This window comes from Cricetulus griseus, chromosome 2 (genome assembly GCF_003668045.3).
Source record: "Cricetulus griseus strain 17A/GY chromosome 2, alternate assembly CriGri-PICRH-1.0, whole genome shotgun sequence".
In the NCBI taxonomy this organism is placed as follows: domain Eukaryota; kingdom Metazoa; phylum Chordata; class Mammalia; order Rodentia; family Cricetidae; genus Cricetulus; species Cricetulus griseus.
In genome coordinates, this window is record NC_048595.1 from 345,928,300 (window position 1) to 345,952,426 (window position 24,127).

Sequence of the window (24,127 nt, forward strand, 5' to 3'; positions counted from 1 at the left end):
ACTGGATCTGGCTTTCCAACTCCTACGCTAGATAATTGACTTGTTGAGTCTTTTGAAATTAAAAATAAGAAACACTTTGCTTGTGATTAAAACCCTAGGTTCAGTCCTCAGCAACAAAGAAAAATAAGAAAAGCAGTAAAATTGTACATGTGAGTGTGTATGTGAGGTTATATAATATAATGCTTTCCCCTTTTCCTGAGTGGAAAATTCCCAGCTCTGTTTAAACTGTTAAATTAAAGACTCTTACAGAGTTTATAACATTTGTAAATTAAATCCCAGATTTAAATAAATAATAAATATATTTAATAGCTTTCAAAAAATTAGGGGCTTTTTTCTTTCTTATAAGAATAATTTTTTCTGTATTTTACTATATTTTTCAGTAGATACACCACTCACTTTTGCCCAGGTGCTGTTCACTAATCTTAATTTAATTCTTAAAGTATTGACTTTTGGGCTGGACAGATTGGTGTAGTACCAAATGTACTGCTCTTTCAGAGGACCTGAGTTTGGTTCTTAGCACCCATGTCAGGTGTTCACAACCATTGCTAACTACAGCTCCAGGTGATGTAACACCCGCTTCTGGGCTTAGGTGCATATTCCTATACACATCACATAAACACCACCACACATATGCAATTAAAGTAAAAATTATATAAAAAAATTCATTTTCCCAAATTTCTCCTCAGTTGAGGGAGTCAGTATTATATTTAGTTTTATGCTTTTAAAAAATGACCCAATTTTAATTTTTAATTTAAAATCTTAAAAATTACTGTTTTTAAGTCCACAAGACAAGTGCTTATTAGTTGACTTACAGTGATGTTTCATTTTTTAGAGGCCACAATCAGAGAATGGAATTTCTAGGCGACTCCATAATGCAGCTGGTAGCCACTGAGTACTTGTTCATTCATTTCCCTGACCATCATGAAGGACACTTAACGGTGAGTTTGTCTTCTGTTATTCCCTCTCGTAACTTGGCAGGTTAATAGAGTGCAAGAAATAAGAGGCCCAAATACACACGTCTTTAACCTGTGACTTACATCTTGGTGACTATGATAGTCATTTTGCTTTTGTCCTGAATGGTATAAAGACAGACAGAAATAAAGGTATTACAAATATTCTGCCATAGCCAAGTTTCCGTAGTGTAGTGGTTATCACGTTCGCCTAACAAATATTTTGCCATTATGTGTATATGTGCATATAATATATATATATATGTATATATAAATGCACACATATATACATGTATATACATATATATATATATATATATATGTATATAACATGTGCATGTTATAAAAATGTGAGTGAGTATAACTCAATGCAAGGTGGAGTACGTCAGATATCATAGAGGCACAGGCCAGTTGCTGGACTTACATGGTCAGGAAAAGATTCTTCTTGTTACAGAGCGCAAGGAAGGCATTGTGGATATGGTGATGTTGGGTCTTCAAAGATGGGTAGGATTTAAGCCACTGTGAATTTGGTAAGAGTCAGCTTCTCTGCAGTAGCTTCCTTCACACTGAGTCCAGAGAAACAAGGGTATGTGTGAGAGAAGCTGGACATGTGGCTCTGTGGCAGCATTAGAAGGGAAGTATTGAGACAAGGTTAGGTGCAAATACAAGACAAAATGGTCACCATTGCTTTCACCTGTTCATTTAATCCAGCTTTACTAACTTTCCTTTGCCGCATGCAGCTGTAGCTGTGAAACTTGTCAGCAGTGTACCTAGGATGGTGACAAGGACTGTCCTGGCAGTCACTGATCTCAGAGGCCTGAGAGGAAGCTCTGAGAAGCCCCTTGAGAACTGGGCATTGGGAAAGCTGGGCCTCTATTAGGAGGAAAATAACTGTACACCGTCTGTTCTTTAGTGTAATCCATATTGTGTTGAAGCTAATAGCAAGTTTTTCATACTTTTTAAATTGCTACATGTGGTTTTCTTTGGATGGAATTGTGTCTTAGTTCTGCAACAACTGTGAGTCCCGTCAGTAGTCTCTGTGAGATGTAAGTATTGGATGTCAAGAGACCGTGGAGTTTAGATGGGAGTTCTCCATGGCGTTTCTCAGCTCAGCATTCGCTCCCTCACTGGGTGCTGTGCTTCTGACATGCACCACCTGCTGCCATGTGCTGTGCTAAGTGCACGGGGTCAGTGGTGCCTCTTACCAGAGTTTCAAGTGAACAGGTTGATTGCCATGTAAAATTAACCGCTTTTAGAAAGAGAAGGGTTTCTTTCTTCAGTTGATGATTGAATTCTCTAGAAAATATGAGCCTTTTTGAGAGCTAGTGTCTCACATCTTGCTCATGTGGGGCTCAGCGGCTTTTGACGGAAAGATTTATCGTAACAGATTTGTCTCCATTAGAGAGAAAACTTTATAGATATCCAAGCACCTTGTTTATCTGAGAAATAGCCAAACCATACCACATGGTTTGAAATAACTGTTTTAAGGACTCTGGAAAATATGTGGTTGAAATGGGCATACTCCTTCCCCTGGCACTCTTCCAGAGTTAACTATGGACTTTAGGCTCTAATGGGGATGGGACCTTTCTTCAGGTGCACTGCAGCTCACTAGGTCTACACTGAGTACAAATGAACTAAAGTTCTGGGAGACCTGAGTCCTGCCTGTGAGCCGATGAAGCAAACCCAGGGCAGTGCTGCAGACTCAGGGCCTGGTTTCTTTCCACAATCACTTCAATGCTAGGAGTGAAGAGACACCATGACCACGGCAACTCTTATAAAGGAGGACATTTAATTGAGTGGCTTCCAACTCAGAGGTTCAGTTCATTATCATCATGATGGGACATGGTGGCATGCAGACAGACATGGTGCTGGAGAGGTAGTTGAGAGTCCTACATCTTGTGCAGGCAACAGGAACTGAACTGAGACACTGGCTGGTGTCTTGAGTAAAGGAGTCCTCAGAGCCCACCCCCACAGTGACATACTTCCTGCAACAAGGCCACACCTCTCATTAGTGCCACTTCCTTTGGGGGCCATTTTCTTTTAAATCACCACAGAGTACAATTGATTTTGGTTTTGCTATTTTGAGATAAGTTCTGTTGTGTATCCAGGCTGGTTTCAAATTCATGACAGTTTTCTTACCTGAGTGTCCCAAAGACTGACATTATGATTATGGGTGTGGTCCAGCACACTCTGTTCCAGAAATACAGCTTTATAGAACATGAGTTTATCAGCTTGGCTGTCTTCAAACTAGAGAGATTTTACTAGACTGGTGTTAGCAGATGATAATGCTATGATACGGTGGTTTTATAAAGTATTGTTACAGAAAGCTTTGGGAGAAAGGAATAGCTCCAGCAGATCTTGTTGGCGAGACAAAGGTGATCTGCCATGAGCTCTCCTTGAAATGGCATCTCTGTTGGCTTCTATCACACTTTCTGTACCTCTTTTCTTAGCTACCGGGTCTTTGCATGTTCATTTTATTCTTTACAGCTAGTAAATATGTCAGCATCTAAGAGGTCACCACTAGGCCATGTCTCCTAATATATTGCCTCTCAGACAGTCTGTTCTGTGTGTGTTGGCAGTTCCACCTTATTGGCAGAAAATTTGCACCTGATCTCTTGAGGCACAATTCTGTCCTGAGCTCCAGTTCTAGGTGCTAAGATGAAATATAATATTCTTCCACCTCAGTCTTCTTGAAGGTCCTGAGTAATGGGTTAATGACAACATCAGTTATCCACTTCTGTGTGTCAGAAACCTAGAAGTCATGTTGGTTTCCTGCCAAGTCCTAGGAGCATTACTCCATATTTCTGGAATGTGTCCTTGTGTTGCCACCTAATCTCCATCCCCCATAGCTGCCCTAACAGTCCCAATCACCTGGATCACTAAAGTGAGTTCCTCCTAACTATCAAATGTTACAGGAAGAATGTGATTATCAGGGATAGCCAATTGGAAGCAATAACATTTGTAAAATTATAAAGGATGGGAAGCTCATGGTTCTGGTCACACAAAACACGGGTAGTAGAGCATCCTTCTAAGAGGAGTGGCCTCCCCAAGTACCCAGACCTCCTCCGGACTGTGCACTGTCCTTTGAAAAGCTTGCCTGGTATTGTTGAGGGCTCATTTATACTCTGCCTAAGAGATGGGCATTTGAAAGCTGAATCTCTCAGGAGGCTCGGGTCTCAGGATGGCTTGAAGTCATTTTTCTTCTATCAACTTGTACCCCGATGCAATCCATTTTATGTGTTTCAGCCAGAAGAGTCCTTTCACAACAGCTCTCCTGTGACTACACCAACCAGCCATTTATCCTCAATTTGCTAGCATCACAATTGTCCCCATTCTCGGTTGTCAGACCTCCCCACTTCCTTTGACTTCTGCTCCGTAGGTGACTCATCCTGTCTGCCTTGTGATTTTGAAAACATCTGTATGCTGGTCCTGATTTATATCCAAAGCCTCTCTCTCCACCTCACATAGACTGATAGCTATGGAATATGGTGATACTCAAATATCTAGATATATAAACATGTACACCTTTAATTGGATTTCTAACAGGCTCCTGAGACTGGTGTGTCTAAATTAAACAGTTTTCACCCTCAGTCCTGCTTCTTTCAGTATTCTTCATGCCAATACTAATTATTCCATTAGTTCATGGAATTATTCCAAACGTCATGCTGTCTTTGTCTCGTCTCCCACTTCTCCAACGTGAGCATACCTGTGGACTTCCCCTTCTCAAGTCAGTTCTGAGTCTGAGCACAGCCCCGCTGCTGAAGCTGTTTGACTGCAGCCACACTCTCCCCCAGTCTGTCTTCAGTACAGTAAAGAGAGGGATTCCTTTTCTCAGTGTTGGAGTCTGGACCCCAGGGTTCGTACATGTTAGGCAGGCACTCTTTGTGCTGAGCTGCTAGATAATTTTGAAAGGGTGATCAGGTAACAAGTTTCCTTTGCAGTAAACTTTGCATTCTTTCCAACTTAAAGGAAAAGAAGATGCTGTTTACTCAGCTCCCAGCCTTTTGACATTGGCCTACAAGAGTGGGACTTTGCCTGTGCTGTGACATTCCTCTCTAGGTAATCCATGTAGCCAAATTCTTCATCCCCGTTAGCTCTCTGTTTAGTTATCTCATGAAGAAAACCTCTGTTAGCCTACTCTGTTTAAACAGGCAGTCCCTCTTGTCCTAACTTCCCTCCCTTACACTGGAACTTCACCTCCATTTTCTCTCTAGGACAAGGCATGTGTTGTACTAGTCTTCTCCCATCAGGATATAAACTGTGAAAACATGTTGTCTTTTTCATTGGGGGAATTCCTGTTATGTCGGTACTCAGAAAAATAGGCTTTGAATGAATGATATTCACAGCCCAGATTAATGATCTTTGATTCTTGTTTGGACAGTGGCTAGAGAACCAGCAAGGTCCTTAGTGGTCTTGCCTACCTCTTCAGCCTTGTGTCAGCTGCTCTTTCCACTCAGCAGTAGCCTGCTTGCTCCAGGCCTCTTCTACCATTGCCTTTACAGATGCCGTTCCTCTGCTTGGAAACCATTCTACATTGGTTCTTTATTTCGCCTAGTATCTTCTAGTATTCCCTCACTTGGCAGTTCTGACCTGACTTCTGGGTGTAGGAGAAACTTCCCTGACCCCTCACTCCACCCAAGTTGAAATTCTGCATTCCTCTCTATTCTAGCACTTATTTCCACTTGCCTACTCCCCTAGACCAGAAGTTCTGTAAGAACATGATTTATTTCAACTCTAGCTCAGCAGCACCTATCATATGTTAGGTTCTCAGTACAGTCTTGGTGAAGAAGTAAAAGAGGGATAGTTTGCAGAAGGATAGGTCAGATATATAGAGAGGGCAGAGGAAGTGATTCTGTAGAGAATTGACATGTTACTTTACCTGTCAAGAAATGAACTGGAAACTGACTTTAAAATGTGTGTGCAGATTACTGGAATTGCATTGGAAGGGTAGCCCTGGATTCATTCTTTCTTGTGATTAAAGGCACGGGATGGCAATAAATCGCATTGGAAAGTCTTAGTATGGAGCCAGTAGGGTACACTACACACTTGTTTAACAAAGGATACAGACAACAGGGCAAATATAATTGTGTCTTCCAAGTTTTGTAGGTTGTTGAGGGAAAGTGTTGCCCTGTGCATGAATACTGAAGGGGCATGCTTGGGAAGGAGCATGGATCATAGACAGTTAATATACATTAAACCATAACTTAATCAAGTTTGAGTTGGGAAGTCTGGGTACAATGTTGTATCTATACACTGAGGTTTCTGTTCTTTAGGCTCAACCTACCTGGTAAGGTCAGCACTATTAGAGAGTGTACCTCAAAGAAAACCTTACTCAGGCCAGAGTGCCTGTCCCGTGACACAAATGTGTGCCCTTCCTACTTAGCCTTTTGCTCTGCTGCTCAGCCAACAGGGGCTATTGCATGCCAGTTGTGTGCTAGGCACTGTGTCCAAGATTGAATGCACTAGCAAGATGAACTTGGAGGATTTTTTTTTGCTTGATTTTAGAAGAGTGATAATGGGAGAAATCAGGGATTACAAACAAAACGCTTGAAAAGGGGTGATCTCATCCTGCCCTGCTGCCTCCTGACAGCAGAGTATAAATCATCCAGGCAGGCAGGTACCCTAGCCCACAGAGCTCTGAAAAGATGGATTCCCCAGCATTCCTACAGAGGACTTCTCTGTCACTGACATTATTTGGCTCCTTGTGTCTGACCTGCATTCTGCTGGCTATCATTTGGGTATTTTTTCTTTAATTACCATGGGAAATAGAGATCATCTAGCTACCGCTCTGGGTATAAAAGGCCTGTGTGGCATATCACTGTCAATTTTAATTGTATACTTTGCTTTCACTCCACTGTCTTCTATTAAAGCCCTCAAAATAATAGATCCCAGTCTACTTGCCTTACACTAGGTGGCCCTCTTGGGTAGCTTATGCCCCACACTGTAGTTTCCTCCTAGAACCAAGATTGACTAGGGAGGTTAAAGAAAGAATATCAATCTTCATGTTTTAAACCAGTAAATCTTGCTCTTATGGAAACTGAAGTTTAAAGTAAGTGTGGCAGACTTCTGTGCTGAGATTGTAGGAACACCCTGAATTCTCAAGACCAGAACCTGAGATTTAGAATATTCTTGTGACCCTTGGCTGGCACCAAGGGATCAGTAGTCCTTTGTCAGGTTTACAAAGGCCTTAACTGTACTTCTCTTTATTGTTTCTGGCTTAAACTTAAACTTTGATGAGGGCTAGCTTTAAAAAAAAAAAGTTGTTAGGGATGGGTAAATATTTGGTAAAGGGGAGGATTTTGAAGGCAATAAGGAAATGTGTATCCCGAAAATTCTGTATTAGAATAAAATCTAGAGAGATTATAGAACCTTCTAGGACCTTTCCCCTATTACTGAAGAGCAAGCAAACCTTACCTAATACTAGTGCTTCTGTAGAAAACACCTAGATTTCTACTAAAACTGCAAAGTAGATTATACTTTCTGTGGAAAACAGTAATTTATGGTATCAGCATCTTGCCCTGCACAAACTCCTTTAGGGATTCCTTATCCTCTGCAGGGACATTTAGACCTTCCATCTCCTGGTGGCCTTGTCTGTGTCATTTCTCCCTCACTTGGCTCTGATTTTTCTTCTAGTTCCCTCAGTGGCCACCTTGTTGTGTCACAGTCCCTACTTTAGCCACTGTGGTTCATTTTCCAAAATAAAAAAAAAACCCTCTCTAGTTGTTTTCCATTGACTTCCTCACCCTTTTGTAGTTCTGTGTTCATCAAAATCCACACAATTTTTTTTTTTTTTTTCCAGCAAAGGCAAGCACACCAAGTTCAGAGTTCCAAATTTTGATTCCGTGGTGTTTGGGAGAAGTGTGGGCACCAGTGCCTGAGAAGCATCTTAGGCCTCAGTGTTAAAGCTGGGGTAGAATGCTCTCTGGAGGGTTTCCCGGGACAGCTTCTCCTGAAAGCTTGGTCCACAGGAGCAGCCAGCCGTGTGCTCCTGAGTCTGTGCTCGGAGCTCTGGAAGCATGGTGATTGTTGTGGCTTTCTTAGGAGTGGATCCATTCTGAGTCCCTGAGAAGGATACTGTTGGTCCTACTGGATCTTCAGCTTTCAGCGCAGACATGATGGGGCCTCCACTGCTGCCATGCTAACCTTAGGACCTCCCAGGGTTTGCTCGTCGTCGATCCCCACTGTATCAGTGATTTGACAAACAGCAGATTTATTCTGCAGTTGGATTCAACTGAGGACAAAGATGGAATTGTCACTTTAATGAACCTCTGTTTGGGCTTTCATGCGTAGGTAGAGAGTAAAGTCTTAACCTCATTTTACTCCATGTTTCAAGTGTAAATGAACTATGAAAGTATGGTTAATTACTGGTTTCTCTCTCATTGACCACTGGTTCATATGTTGAGCTTTTAGCACAAACTTAACTTCACTGCTTTAAGACCTGCCAGGGCTTGTCTTAAAGCTGAACGAATTTCCTGTTTCCATCCACACTGCTTTTCTTTTCTGTTACTACGCAGTACTTAAGGAGGATCTGTGACACTGGAAGGTAGCAGGTTGGGCCTGGTAGCTAGCGTTGTAGTTAGGGTTTTATTGCTGTGAAGAGACACCATGACCACGGCAACTCTTATTAAGGAAAACATTTATTTAGGGCTGGCTTACAGTGCAGAGGTTTAGTCTGTTATCATCATGGCAGGAAGCATGGCAACATGCAGACAGACATGGTGCTGGAGAAGGAGCTGAGAGTTCTACATCTGGATCCATAGACAGCAGAAGGAGGAGAGACAGAGTGTCTCTGGGCCTAGCTTGAGCATATGAGACCTCATAGCCCATTTCTACGGGGACACACTTCCTCCAACAAGGCTATACCTCCTAGTAGTACCACTCCTATGGACAAGCATTCAAACACATGAGTCTGTGGGGGCCATGCCTATTCAGTGCACCACAGCCAGCACTTGTGTGTGCTCGTGTTCACATTGGGTCCATTGATCCTGGGGCATGGACACACCATTTATACAGCCTGTGGAGTTTCCCTCCTTACCCAAAGCATGAATTCAACATGTTCAAAATAACCCTATGCCTATAATGAGAGCGAAGATGATCCGTAGTCTGTAAGGTTAAGATATCTTTATTCAGATAAACACCAGCCAAATGCAAGCCAGAGCATGCCAGGAGCAGCAAGGCAGGGAGGCCAGAGAGAATGGGCCTCCCATGTGCTTGCAGCCCCTTAACAACGTATCCTGACGTCATCCTGACCTCTCCTTGACCACGCCCTGACAAGTGTGGTCAGGTATACCTGTAGCCAGCTCTTAGGAGGTATGGTTACGGTATCTCCCTACATATGCCCAGAATAACCTTCCTGTTCCTTTGGTGTCTACTTCAACCTGAAATCCAAACCACAGAAGGAGAAAGCACTTTCAGCTCCTGTACTATGTACGTTGAGTTGGTGGGCTCTGTACTGTTAGTGTCATCTATTCATGTCACATTTGGCCTTTTAAATTTTAAACTCCTTTGTGGGTTTTAATTTTTAACTTTTTACTAGTATACATTAATTGTATAGAATAACATGTGTATATTAATTTTTCAGAGCTAGCGTACTGAAGAAAAAAATGTAGTTAATGGGGAATAGGAAAGAAAATGAAGCAGAGACAGGCGAAGAGTTACAGTCTAAAATCCAATAGCAGGCATGGCTTATGAAGATCAAGTTGTATTTCTGCTTCATGAATCATTGTCAGATAAATTAAGAACATATTGTTCCTTATTTATCTATTGTCAAGGATTCAATATCAAGCATTGAGAATAAATCTTGATTTTCATAAGCTTTGTTGACACTGTGGAGCCACAGAGCATAAAACTTGCATCTAATAAACACAGTGTACGATGGACCAGCAGCGGGTGTGATGCTAGTGTGACTCATCGCTGCTTCCTCCTGACCTTGTCTGTGTTCAGGAACCAACAGTTTGGTAGCGCTTCTAGTAAGGAAAGTTATAGATTTAGGCACATACTCCCAGAGTCATAGGTGAGTGAGTTTGGTGAGTTTCCATCTTGCCATCTGCCTGCTTCCTCCAGTCTCCTTTCCCGTCTTTCTCCTAGTTTGTGTTAAATGCTGAATTTAGGCTTATCTTCTGGACACTTGGAGTGAATCAGTTGTATAATTTCCAGGCAATGTCTAACATTACTACTTTATGATCCTTGGTGGCCTGCTACTAGTAGACATTTCTGTTTTGAATTCCTGAGGTTGGAATATATAAATAATTTTGAAATTTGGGGCTGGAGTGATAGATAGCTCAGTGGTTTTAAGAGCTCGATGCTCTTCTGTAGGATCTGAGTTGTGTTGTTAATACCCATGTGGGGAAGCATACAACTGCCCACTTCAGGAATTCCAGCATCCTCTGACTCTACAGGCATCTAAGCATTTGTAGTGCACATGTATGCACACATGAAGACACACAATATATAAATCAAAATAAATCTTTAAAATTATATTTAAATTTGGGTAAAGATGAAGGTCCAAGTATGAGAAGACTGAGATACAGGGTACATAATATAGATTTTTAATAGCGATATGAATAAATAGGTAATTCAATAATATTGACACATCTCTTCCCTAAGTCATGTAGTATGAAAATTAGGATCTGTGTCATGAAATATGATGCTTCTTTTAGATTTAAAACAACTTTAAGAACAAGTTTGGTTGGTGGATGTGCCCCCTGTAATCATTGGGTACCACTGATTATTTCAGGGTATTGAAATTTTGTTTGGGGTGGTAAAAATAGGTAACATTTTAAAAATTAACTCTACACAAAAGGGGTATATTTTATTGGATGTAAATTATATTTAAGCAACATGATTTTTAAGTTTCAACGCTTTCTGGTTTGGTAACTTTGAACTTGTAAGTAATCGTATTTTAGTCACACCGCTGTGTACCCCTCTCCCAAAATCCTGCTCCCTGCTATTAAATAGGTGAGTATGTAACTTTTAGCTTAAGTCCAGGTGGTAGGGCAGGGTGAGTCATTGAGGAAACAGTAGAAGCATTTTGAGTGTGTTGTTGTCACCCGAGGATAGAGGACCTAGATTTTCACTTATCTGGTATCCTTTCATGACATGCTGTCTTGAGTGGTTGGGTTCAACCCAGGAGCAAGGGGAGATTAGGACTGCAGTGATATCTAACTGTGCCCCAATTCCTTTTTACCAGTTGTTACGAAGTTCTTTAGTGAATAACAGAACTCAAGCCAAGGTAGCAGAGGAGCTGGGCATGCAAGAGTATGCCATCACAAATGACAAAACCAAGAGACCTGTGGCCCTGAGAACCAAGACACTGGCAGACCTTTTGGAATGTGAGTCCTACCTACAGTATAAGGCTTTTAACTTGCACATTTAAGGTTTAAGTTAAACAAACTAGAGTTTATTCTTCTCATGAGGATGAGGATGTTCTGGCTAAAGTACCTTCTTTTCTCTTTTTCTAGTTCTTTTCAACAAAGTTTTGTATAACCCAGGTTAACCTAGAAATTCCTATGTAGTCAAAGATAGCCTTAATTTCCTAGGAACTCCTTCCTCTATCCTCAAGTGCTGGTATTACTGGCATGGGTGACCACCCTGGTCTAAAAAACCTCTTTTGTCTTTACTTTTTATTTATTTTTGCTTTTCTCTATGATATGTAAATAATACTTTTTTGTTCAATCTATATTCAGGGGTGATTGTGTCTCCTACCTTCCTGACTCTCAGTCAATCAAATCTCTTTGTATGAAGCAGTCATACAATGTGAAGATTCATTACTGTAAATCATAGTAGTAGTTTTGGTTTGTTTGTTTATGCTACCCAGCATCCTTCATAGAAGGAAGGATGAAAGAAAGAATAATTTATTTACTAAATACTAAAATTACCAACTGTTATTTTGAGTGAGTACAAAACTCTGAACAGACGCCATCTTTTGGAAGCATTATAAAAATTCCATTAAAGCTAATTAAGGGATTATACGCATAATTTTATTATTTCTAATATTACTTCAAAAGAACTAGAATATTTTCTGGGCCTTAGAGCTTTTTATATTATAGTATTTTTCAGAATTGGAATTACATACAAATATTAAAGTCTACTGTACAAACCAGCTGACTTACAAAGTATAAAGGCAATCTAATCAAGACACCTAAAGGGAAGTAAAATTCACTTGCGTGAGCAATGTCACTGGCATTTTTATTTTAGCTCAATGAAAGGTACTTTGAGTCTCTTAAATAAATGCACCATTTGTCTACTTAGTTAAAATTCTTTTAAATGAACTCATCTTTGGTCACTTATTAATTCAGCTACATAGATTATTGTGTTGTCATTGAGTTTTTTCTTATTTTGGACAGATAACATCTTTAAATTTCTTCTCTTGTTTATTAACGTTAACATGGAACTGATACATGAGTGGTATCAAGATTGGTGTTGGGCATAACAGGTCCTAAGATGTGCTTATTCTGTCTGAGCTACAGCTTATATTTTGATTTCTTTGGTGTTAACTTGGTTATGTTCCCAGACACCATTCCTAGTCTGCAATATAGCATTTGGTATAGTCTTTAGACCAGTGGTTCTCATCCTGTGGATCACAACCTTTTTCAGGGGGTGGGGAATTGTTGAATGACCCTGTTACAGGGTCCCCTAAGACCATTGGAAAACACAGATAGCTATATTACAATTCATAATAGTAGCAAAATTACAGTTATGAAGTAGCAATGAAAATAATTTTATGATTTGAGGTCACCACAACATGAAGAACTGTATTAAAGTGTCTCAGCGTTAGGAAAATTGAGAATCACTAGTTTACACTATTCACTTAGTCCCTAGCTAAGAGCAATTCAGCCTCTGTGTTCTGTGATTTTGCATCTTAACCACAACATCTATGTCGGTGCTCCTGGTATCAGTGATAAAGGGTACAGTTTTATTTGAAGAAAAAAGAGATAATTATGCTTTTTTAGAGAAGTGTCTAGAAGTAGAAACCTTGTGAAAATACTGCTTAAAAGCCCGGCCCTTAGGGCTGGGAGATGGCTCAGCAGTTAAGAGCACACACATACGGCTCTTGTGGAGGACCCAAGTTCTGTTCCTTTCACCCTTGTTCACACACACACACATACACTTAAGTATAAAGATTAAAGTTCAGCTATTGCTGTTTCTGGTAAATAAGAATGAATTGCTTACTTCACATTTTGTTTTTCAGCATTTATTGCAGCATTGTACATTGACAAGGACTTGGAATATGTTCACACTTTCATGAATGTCTGCTTCTTCCCCCGACTGAAGGTAAGCGCTAACGTTGTCATCTTTGTGTACTTTCTTTCTGGTGGTTCTGAATGAAGCACTCTACTCAGTACTTTGGCTGGTTCCCACAGGAGTTCATTTTGAACCAGGATTGGAACGACCCCAAATCCCAGCTGCAGCAGTGCTGCCTGACACTTAGGACAGAAGGGAAAGAACCAGATATTCCCTTGTACAAGTAAGTGCTTGCTGTATGCCACCATTGGCTGCAGTGTTCTTAGTTGATCGTTCGTGTGCTTAGATGGAGAATACATAAGGTAATGGAGACAAGATATTTCATGCGACACTAGCTAAACCCTGACGTGCTCTGTCATAGCTATAAGTGGTGTATTTGATTATCTCTGCTTTCTCCCATTTATACATTTCTCTGACCTCCTGCCTGGCAGCCAGATGTACTTAAGGCTAGAAGATCAAGGTATAGCAGTTCAGATGCAGTACTTCTTGATTTTGAAGATGTATTTCTATGTATGTATTCTTTGCCTGCATATATGTATATGCATCATATGAGTGTTTGGTGCCTGTGGAGGTCAGAAAGGGACATCAGGTCTTCTGGAACTGGAGTTACAAGTGATTATTAGCTGCATGTGGGTGCTGGGAATAGAATCTGGACTCTCTGCAAGAGCAACACGTGCTCTTAACCCCTGAGTTTACCTCTCAAGCTCCCCGATGAAGTAGAGCTTTTTAATTTGTTTGATTTCTTGTAGTGGTGATAAACTATGTGTTATTTGTAGCAATATTTGAGTGCCGCTTTGTACTCTCCCTCAAGTGCAAAGGGAAACTGTTGGCCTCTGTCTATTATTTAGAAGACTATCTCCCTTGAGCCCTTGTTGGCCTCTGTCTGTTATTTAAGACTGTCTCCCTTGAGCTCCTGTTGGCCTCTGCCTGTTGTCTGGAAGAGTGACTCTTATGCCCAGTAGAAATGTAACATTTTACTGCCGCTACTTTGTTACTCAAGTACTTGTTCTTCCTGGAATCGGAGTCAAAAGTTGCCTTCTGCTTTTGAATAAAGCCAGAAGACATTCAGAAGCAACATGTATGCGTCACTGTATCACCTGACACCAGCACTGATAAAAACAGATTTGGCTCAGTGAACTGATTATCTTGTGATGTTCACATGTAGATCAAGAAGGGCTTTAAATGGGAATTGCAGAGTTAGAACCGTTAGAATACATGGCTGCCTCCTGTGGTGCATTGGTACACAATTTTAGGAATGCTTAAAAATCTAGTTTCGCTGGGCTGGAGAAATCCTCAGCAGTTAAGAACACTTGCTGCTCTTGGGGAGGCCCCAAGTCAGTTCCCAGTACCACACTGGGGTAGGCTCACAGCCATCTGTAACCCAGCTCCAGGGATCAGCTGCTCCCCTGGCCTCCCTGGGTACCTACATATGCTCACCGCTCTAGTCATGGGCCTGAACCTGAGAGAGGAGGGCCTAAAAGTGAGGCTAACATCTCATGTAATAGGCAGCTAGATTCAGAGCACCAGGCAGTTCATACTCTGAGAGTTAAGAGTCACATGAGTAAGTGCTTGGGCACAAGGACAAGACACACATGACGAAAACATGTTTTTCCATAGGGGCACATGAATAACAGCTGAAGTAAATTCAACGCCTGTGCACTACACCTGGGAGGATCATGAAAACACATTCCAAGAACATTTCTGTGATTTGAAGAAACTGAGGTCACAATCCTCTTGACTTCTTTTCTTGGAGTTTTCTCACAGTCAGAATTCTTACATGACTTCATTCTTGAACTGTGTTCCAACACACACATGCACAAACATGCATGCATGCACGCATACGTACATAATACACTTTTTAGTAATTAAAAATAATCTAGTTTCAGTACTGTTTGCTCCATACATTTGGGAATACAAGTTTTAAGCATACCTATTTGTACAGGTGTGTTCCTTCTAAAAACCCCTTCCCCTTTTGGACTTTTCAAAGTACTTTTCATATTTCAAAATATTAAAAAAAATAGTCGCAATGGTTTACAAGCTTTTGTGCTGCCAGTAAAACTGAGGCCAGAAGACTACTCACCCTATGACAACCTAGTCTAAATTGTGCAAGTAGCTGACAGTATGAAACAGTTGTTCTTTTTGGGGAAACCCCCTAAAATTTAGAACCAGCATATTAATCTAATAAACATAATCAGTATCTATGCTATGTGATGTGACTGTCTCAAAGACTTTCCCATCTGAGTGATAACTTAGGGTCAGTGATAAAGATGGTGTGGGTCTTATAGCGCAGGTGTGATTGCTCTAGTGAGAACTGCCTTGAGAAGCCACAATGCCTACCCCTTGAGTATGTAAACACAAAGGAAATTGCTGTGCTCTCAGCCCTTAAGTCTTCCCACAAAAGTACATGATGGCTTTGTTCTTTGTTATCAAGATGATAGGGTTGCTTTACATAGTTTTCATGATTACTGTGTTCATTCCGCTATCATTCTTGGCTACTTTTAATTTCCCTTTTCCATGAGTTATCAGTTTTTTTACCTTTGAAATCTGCACCCTGTCATTAAATCCAGAGTACCTGGAGCTTTGTTTTTTAGTGACTTGTTACATACTTGCCATTGTAGCATATCTCTGAAATGATCACAGATGTTTCAGAAATTAAATATGTTTTCTGATCTCTTAGGTAAAATACTAGACATTAGAAAGAATCCATAAAGGGTGTGAAACAGTTCAGGTGTGACTTAAGGCATTATTACCCATTTATTGCTTTTAGCTGTAATAAGCATTGTAAAATAACAAACTAAAGCCCTCAGTTCTTCATATAAGTTTGTTAATTATGGGCTGCTCAAGTATCCACACTTAGAAGTTGTTTTAAGGGGCTGGAGAGACAGCTCAGGGGTTAGGAGCACTGATTGCTCTTCCAGAGGACCTGGGTTCAACTCCCAGCACAGACATGCATGCTGGCAAAACACCAATGCATATAAAAATAAAATAATTTTTTTAAAAGAAGATGTTTTAAAGTATTACATATTTGGGGGGGGAAATGTGTCATATACTTGACTATGAGTCCTCAGATACTATTTATTCCTATTAACGCACACATCTCTAGAAAAATATAAAGCTGCAATGCAGATTTTATTTTTCAGATTTCCTATTACAGAGCTCTATATTTTGTTAGGTGAGCAAATCAAGAATTGAACTGCTTCCTTTTTCCACATTTCTTGTTGTTTTTATGTTTCTCTCTCTAGGCAATCAGAAAAAGGGTTTTGTTTTGTTATTTTGTCAGTTAAGTAATAACAAAAGAATTGGGCATTTTGTCATCACTAATGATCTTTGTTTTCAGGACTCTGCAGACAGTGGGGCCATCCCATGCTAGAACCTATACTGTGGCTGTCTACTTCAAAGGAGAAAGGATAGGCTGTGGGAAAGGACCAAGGTATGAGGAGGAGACCCTTGTTTCATTGCATGTGTGTCTGTGCTCAGGGAAGTCCCTACCTGGTTTCAAAACTCTGCAGTCTGCATTGCAAAATTAGAAGTTGGAGTGTCTGCAGCTACAGCAAAATGAATCCTAAGGACTGATGTCCCCTGTAAGCCAGCTGTGAAACTTGGTGATCAGCCTTGGACAGGGCATGCTGTTATACAGTGGGCCTTGGCTTTGTGGAGAAAATGGCATCAGAAATAGTCAATTCTGTCCAGTTTCAGCCTCAGCAGAGTTCAGATATGTAAGGTGTGCTTGACACAGCCATTAGACATTTTGGTTTCCTATCACTTCAGCTTTGTGGGCATTCTTTACTCTTTTTTTTTTAGGAAAAAGAATTGTATTTATTATCTCCTTTCTTTGAACCCTCTAGTCTATGTCTTGCCTGTTTCTCTCCATACATATTTTATCCTTTTCATGTTTAAAGTTTACATGGAGTATATTCAGACTTAAACACTCGAGACCTAATATAAATGGGAGATATTCTACTGCAGTGTTGGGTGTGGAACAAATACCTTAAAGAAGCTTTGTGCAAATAAAAGCTTTTCTGCACGCTCCTGTGTGTATCCCACCCAGACGTGCAATTCACTGTGTGATGGAAGTAATTGTGTGGAATTTTATGCACTAGTTATGAAACTCGGTGTTAATAATTTGAGGCTATAATTTGTGTCTTTGGGGAAGAAAACCTTTAAAGTCTTCTCCCCATTTTATCCCACAGTATTCAACAGGCAGAAATGGGAGCAGCGATGGATGCACTTGAGAAATGTAAGCCTATCTCTTCTTCTATAATTATAACTTGATGATGTAATGAGTGTCTTATGGAAGGAAAACGAGGACGTAGAGGGATGGTTAAGTTCAGATATCATGTGATCTTATTTTGTTCCTAATTATCCTCCATACAGAGTACCGTAGAATGTGTGCTGTGTATAAAGCAGGCTGTAGTTTTTAAACGCATTCCTAAGTATGTTTGATTTTCATTTTCCTTTTTTACATAGAGCTCTACTCTCAGCACAGGAACCTCTGTGAGTGACACTCTGTTGCTGACCGTATTTCCGCACACTTCTCTAGTCATATACACCAGGCACGGTGACACGTGCCTGCAGTTCCAGGGCTCAGGAGGTAGATTCAGGAGATCACCAGTTTGAGATCACCTGAAGCTATATTGTGAGGTCAAGGTGAGGCTGGGCCACAGGACACCTTGCTTTGAAATAAAAACACATGAATTAAAACAATCTTACGTAAATGGGGATAGATGTCTCAAGAGTGGAGTGTCCATTTTGAAGAGCCTCCATTTGCCTAACTGACCATGTAGAGAGCTGTCTAGTATTGTAAATTGAAACTATGAATGAAGGACATTCTCTGGGGTCTGCTGTGCCGCACAGAAGGACCCTTGGTGTGGGCACAGTATGCTGATGCTTCAGGAACCACCTAAAGGACAGAGAGAGTGAACATTCAAGCTCAGAATGACCCAGGGCTCTCAGGTTCCAGAGAGGAAATCAGGAGACAGAGTTACTATTGGGAGTCAAAAGCCCATGCTGGGCCGAGTTGGTGGCACATGCCTTTAATCCCAGCACTCGGGAGGCAGAGGCAGGCGGATCTCTGTGAGTTTGAGGCCAACCTGGTCTCTAGAGCGAGTGCCAGGATAGGCTCCAAAGCTACACAGAAACCCTGTCTCGAAAAACCAAATAAACAAACAAATAAACAAACAAACAAAGTAAAGCCATGCTGAATCCACACTCAGAGTTTCACACTGACTTCTTTTTTTTTTTTTTTTGAGAATGTTTTCATTGATTGATTGTGTAAATGCATCATCATTTATTGAAGTAGAGTGGGATTCTGTTTTCCAGTTATAACAATGGAGTCCACCCCCACTTCTGATGATTATATTCAGCTCTAACATGGTACTGGAAAAATTACTAATTCTGTGACAGACATCCCCAAAAGTACTGATAAGAGTGGATTACCTAAATGCTGGAAGGTAATTTGGCATTGTCTCAGGTCTTTAAAGAAGTCCTGATTCCATTTCTAGGAATCCAACCTGAGGAAATATTTAGATTCTGAACTATAGCTCACATCCCATGGCAATCATGACTTGATTTATAACAGCAAAATATTTAGATAAAACAAAACTGCACATTAGCAGTAAGCAAGTGCTTATCAGTAAATGACATCTCAAGGGCTGCCAAACATTTTCTGTAAAGGACCAGCTGCATGTGTTTAGGCTTCACGGGTCATAATCTGTCTCAGTTACTAAATTCTGACATTGTAGCGCACAGATACAGGCGGTGTCAAATGTCTGCATGTCTGTTTTATTTACAAAAACCAATTGAGATCTGTATGTGGCCTGTTGGCAATAGTTTACCAATTCCCGAGTATCCAAATGTGGTGTTTTGGTAGCTACTGAAATAATGCTGTTGAAGACTGATGCAGATATTACAAAGGAAAATACATATCCACAAACACTTGCCAGTGTATGGGTGGAGAGTGGAAAGATTTTCACTGTTTATGTAGTGTGTGTGTACCCACACACAAAAAACATACACTTACATATGTTACTACATACATACATGTAGTAAAGCTTTTCTGAACAAAGTGCTGTGGATACATTCAAAAGCTTTTTAATGGTTGGATGTGAGCAGTAAGATTTTTTTTAATGCAAACTCATTCACACAATAGAATCTACTGAAGAAACAGAGCTTATTTAGTAGAAACTTGCCTTTACCACTGAGTTGGGGGAATTTGACAATTTTTTGAAACTACTAACAGTATTTAAAGTCAAAAGTTGTTCAGTATGTAAGGACTCCATGTTACTAATAGAATGGGACTGTATTCCTGTCTTAGTTCTTGGTTCTCAGATACACGAGGTCTTTATTATTCCCTGTTAGTCTTCCAAGTGCTCTTCTACCTTGTCCCTGTCTTCTCCAACCTGTAGTGAAGATGGGACATGGTATAGAAAGGGGATAGAAAAGAATTGAGGAGCATGTTGAATATAGGCAGACACATTTATTTCATTATGCACCACCCCATAGCAAACACGTAAACAGACTTGCTTTCCTGGGCAAGCCACACCCCCTTACCTCTGACTCCTCATGTGTGTCTTAACAGAATAACCCTTACCTAAGAACACTCCCTCTGGCCAGGCAGAGCTGTGTTTTTTTTTTTTCCATGGTGTTACCATGTAACATGTGTCCTTCAGGACCTTAGTTTGAGTGTGTGTTCGTTGGCTAAGCACAGACAATGACTGTTTCTCGTTCTGTCTTGACTTCATCATCACATTAATACTGGGCTGCATGTGTGACAAGTGAACTGTAGAAATTCTAAATCTTCGTCCAAATTTTCGTTGTCTTTCCTGTTATACGAGGTCAGATATCAAACTAAATGTAGCTGAACTGTACCACTGATTGACAATTCTCCTTTTATCAAGTCAGATTTTGCCGCATGCATTCCCTTTGCAGATACAGCTTCGGTCTTTTATGGTACACTAAAGATAGAGTTGCTCACTGAACACAGTGACTTAGAATGTGGCCTCCTTTTGTCCCTCTAACACAGTTTTGCTCTCTTGAGAAACTTTCCTTCTTGGTAAATAAGGGTATGGTAGCATTGCTTCTTGGAAGCTGTTAGTTTGAGCTTTTCCATACTATAAAACCCCACATTCCTTCACTCTTCCTGTCTCCCTGGAAGCTGCTGTTATAGAGAATGCTGCTTATAGTACCTGCTGGCTTGGAAATACTCCAGAATCTTACATCTTTATTTTAACTTGCTGTGTGCCTTGGTGCCTTACTCAGTTTTATATCAGGTATTGAAATTAGAATCAGAGTTGTCAATCCAAACTTCTAGTGTGTTTATAACTAACAGAAGAGAAAAAAAAATCATTCATGGTCTCTATTTTATAAAACACAATGATGTATGTGTGGTGAGTATTTGTCTGTGTGCATGTTTGTTTTTTTGCCATTCTTTGCTCTGTGGATATCCTTTATTAAGTACTAAACATATCTCCTTGTGTCAGATAACTTTCCCCAGATGGCTCATCAGAAGCGGTTCATTGAACGGAAATACAGACAAGAGTTAAAAGAAATGAGATGGGAAAGGGAGCATCAAGAGAGAGAACCAGATGAGGCTGAAGACATAAAGAAGTAAAGGAGGGCACGGAAGTGCTGGTGCATTTACTTGCCTAATAACTGTGACTGCTGCCCATCGAGACTTAGCCTAGTTTCCTTCAGACAATGAATGAAGTGTGCCCATTGAAATAAAACTCAGAGTCAAACTACGATTGTTGTTTCATTGATTAAAAATATTCTGTTTCTAGCTGGATGGTTTCTATTTAGTGGGTTGCATTAGTCCCTTTGCTTTTGAAAGATTAAAATTTGGCAAGTCATATTCTGTGGAAAAGATGTTTTCTATTTCAGATTGTGACTTGAAACTATCATTTGACAAGGGGCAAACTCACTATACCAGAGATTTTGGTATTTGTCACTGCCGACTATGGTAACAAATTTACTTTTTTTGCAGTCTACATTGCTGATCAAATTTTTCAGCTTTCACCTGGATATTTCTCCAGTACTCATGTGCAAATACTGAAGCTCACCCATTCGAAGCATTGAGCCTGGTGTAGAAGAAACCCATTCAGCATCTAACCAGTTAATGGAGCTTCGGAAGGACTCAGATGAGTCACACATACTCTCCTAGTCATCAGAGTAGGGAGGAAACAGTTGTATTCTGTCAGAAGATCTTTAAACAGCTGCTCTCGCCTGGGGTTTGTTGTCCCACTCTTCTGAAGTTGTATTTAATTTCATGTGTGTGGAGTGGGGTAGGAAGGGTTAGGAGTCAGGAACCTTTTTATAGCTTTTATCAGCCTCTCTAATGGTCCCCTAATAAACAGACAAGACAGTTTTTTAAAAGATATTTTACACTGAACACCAAGGGTTTATTAATAAAAGTAAAACTTACTTGTAACAGAAATGTGTTTTATTCATTATTTCAGCAAATATTATGTAGCAAATGCCTACTGTGTATCAGGTACTGTTCCAGGCTCTGGGGATACACCAATGAACAAAACGGATTGCACCCCCACCTCAGGGAGCTCATGAGCTGACACAAGGATGCCCCAGTATACAAGGGACAAGTAAAGCAGGGGGTTGGTGGGTGCGGTTTCAAGAAGGGTGGTAGAGGAAGTCTCCCTGAAAGGGTATCATTGAGTTAAACTGAGGACAGGAAAGAACTGTTTGGGGACCTGGGAATGTTTCTTATTTATATAGCAATACATTATTGAACATTCTAAAATGTATTTTAGCCTTAGAAAGAATTGTCCCTTTGACAATATTAGAAAGCACAAGCAAGAAAGTCAAGCCGTCGGGCTGGAAAGATGGCTCAGAGGTTAAGAGCACTGATTGCTCTTCCAGAGGACCTGAGTTCAATTCCCAGCACTCACATGGCATCTCACAGCTGTCCAGTTCCAGGGGATCTGATACGTTCATACCAATGCACATAAAATAAAAGTTAACAAATCATTTTTTTAAAAAAGAAAGTCAAGCCCTGATGATTCCATTGCCCATAGATTTTGTATATCCCATCACACCTGTGTATGTTCGTGTTATGTATATGTCACTCAAGCATTTAATCAATGGGTTCCTGAATATTCAGTTCCCATTGCCTTTTTAAATTATCTGGCTTGGGGTGTTGAACACGTTACTGTCAATGACTGTTTGGCTATACCATCTTTAGCTAAGATACTGAAAGATGTGTAGGTCGTAAAAAGTATATCACATATATATTCTTGCTTTGCACCCTCCAGGGAGGAGGGGTGGCCTACCTCAGGCCTGTGCCTGTAAGAAAAAGGTTGTCCTGTTTTGTGCCCTACTACAGAAACTGAAGACAGTAGTCTGGCCAGCACTGGGGAGGAAGAAGAGCTCATTTTGAGCCAGTTTCTGGCATGTCTCCCATGCCATTGGTGCAGTTATACATGAGTATTAAGTTCTATGTTCAGTGGATAGCAGAACAGGAACTGGCGAATGCCGGATTCCTGGGTGGCCTTGACAGTGTTACAAGCAAAAGCAAAATGCAAGGGAATATCCATGGAATTTTATGAGAGAGAGAGAGAGAGAGTGTGTGTGTGTGTGTGTGTGTGTGTGTGTGTGTGTGATCCTGTGACACATACTTGGTTCAAGAACTCTCCATGTGGCTCCAGGGATGGAACTTGTGTCATCTTGCAGCTGGTCCTTTGATTTATTTGTTTGGATTGTTTTTTAAATAAGCATTTTCCTGAATCTTAAATGTTTCAAAAATAATGCCACATTCAGTGTGTGATTCAAGAATCTTATTGAGACTTGTCCTCTGACCCTTTTCTACTTCTCAAAGTAAAAGTGAAGTCTATAAAATACTAGCATAGCTCTTGTCATGGAGACTTCAGGACACATCTGTGCAGATTGCCTACTGTGACCATTGACTCCAGCCCTGCCTTCTCTCCACCCCAACACAGTCTTGCTATTGGGGTAGAATTACCTCCCAGTTATGCTGAGGAAAGTTCATGCAGCAACTCAACTGAATGTACATCCTGTTGGCCACTGAATCGGGAAGTTATTTGGTTGTGGTTGAGAGGACAATTAAATGATGCTGTGTATAGTATGAAAGGATTCTGACTCCGAGTGACTGAGAGGCAATGAAGGGCTTGCAGCCCAGCCTGGAGTTTGTAGTTGAGTTTATCCGTCTGGGGTAGTAAGCAGGAACTGCCGAATGTAGGGACTATGTGTACTACAGCTAAAACTTGGGACTTGTCCATTCTTGCTCCTAATGTTGCCTTGAGTTAGTGTAATTAAGTGTTCAGCAGCCCAGCCATATGAAAAGAACTTGTTCACTCACCTATTGTCAAATGCTGCCCTAAACCAGTGCTCACAGGCTTCTCGCACTGACACTTAGTTATGACTTAGAACTTCTGTGTGCAGATTCAAAGATGTTAAAATTGATAGCCATGAAACAGTCCTACTTAGAAATTAGGGGTTTTCGGAGCACACTGTGTCCAAAGGTTTATTAGAATTTGTAGCACATACTACATCCTGGACATAAAGTTGAGAAACCGAGTCTTTGTCCTGAGGGGGCTCACTGTTCAGGAGAGGAATTGCCAGTGTGTGTTGAGTGCTATGCAGGACCAGGTGAGAATGACCTGTTCCTTCCAGAAGGTTGGTTAGCAGGGATGGGCTGCCCCACCATGTGGGCTCTACCCCGTGGACAAAAAGACTTTTTTCAAGTCAAACATTTCATTTAACCAAAACACATTTTTTAAAAAAAACTTGTAATAACCAGTCTGTATACATGTGTGCATTTGACTGATTCAATGAATGATTCAGATATTTGGGTTTTATAGACTCTCATGTGACTTTTGACCGAGGGGACTCCTGCACTCCCCCTTTTTTCTGACCAGTTGAAGAAACCAGGTCAATACACAGCATTGCATATTTGGTTCATAGCA

The 24,127-nt window shown here is 40.7% G+C and overlaps 1 protein-coding gene across 6 annotated transcripts in view; it reads left to right on the plus strand.

Moving 5' to 3' along the window:
* Drosha (drosha ribonuclease III) overlaps positions 1–20,933 on the plus strand; it is a 107,124-nt gene extending 86,191 nt beyond the window's left edge. For all 6 annotated transcript variants that reach the window (XM_027401240.2, XM_027401241.2, XM_035440620.1 and 3 more), the window contains exons 29-35: positions 833–938; positions 11,140–11,281; positions 13,141–13,223; positions 13,313–13,416; positions 16,531–16,623; positions 17,384–17,430; positions 20,672–20,933. In XM_027401240.2, the coding sequence (XP_027257041.1) occupies positions 833–938; positions 11,140–11,281; positions 13,141–13,223; positions 13,313–13,416; positions 16,531–16,623; positions 17,384–17,430; positions 20,672–20,802 (706 nt within the window). In that variant the 3' untranslated portion in view covers positions 20,803–20,933. The remainder of the gene's footprint in view (positions 1–832; positions 939–11,139; positions 11,282–13,140; positions 13,224–13,312; positions 13,417–16,530; positions 16,624–17,383; positions 17,431–20,671) is intronic.
* Positions 20,934–24,127: the final 3,194 nt, after the last annotated feature.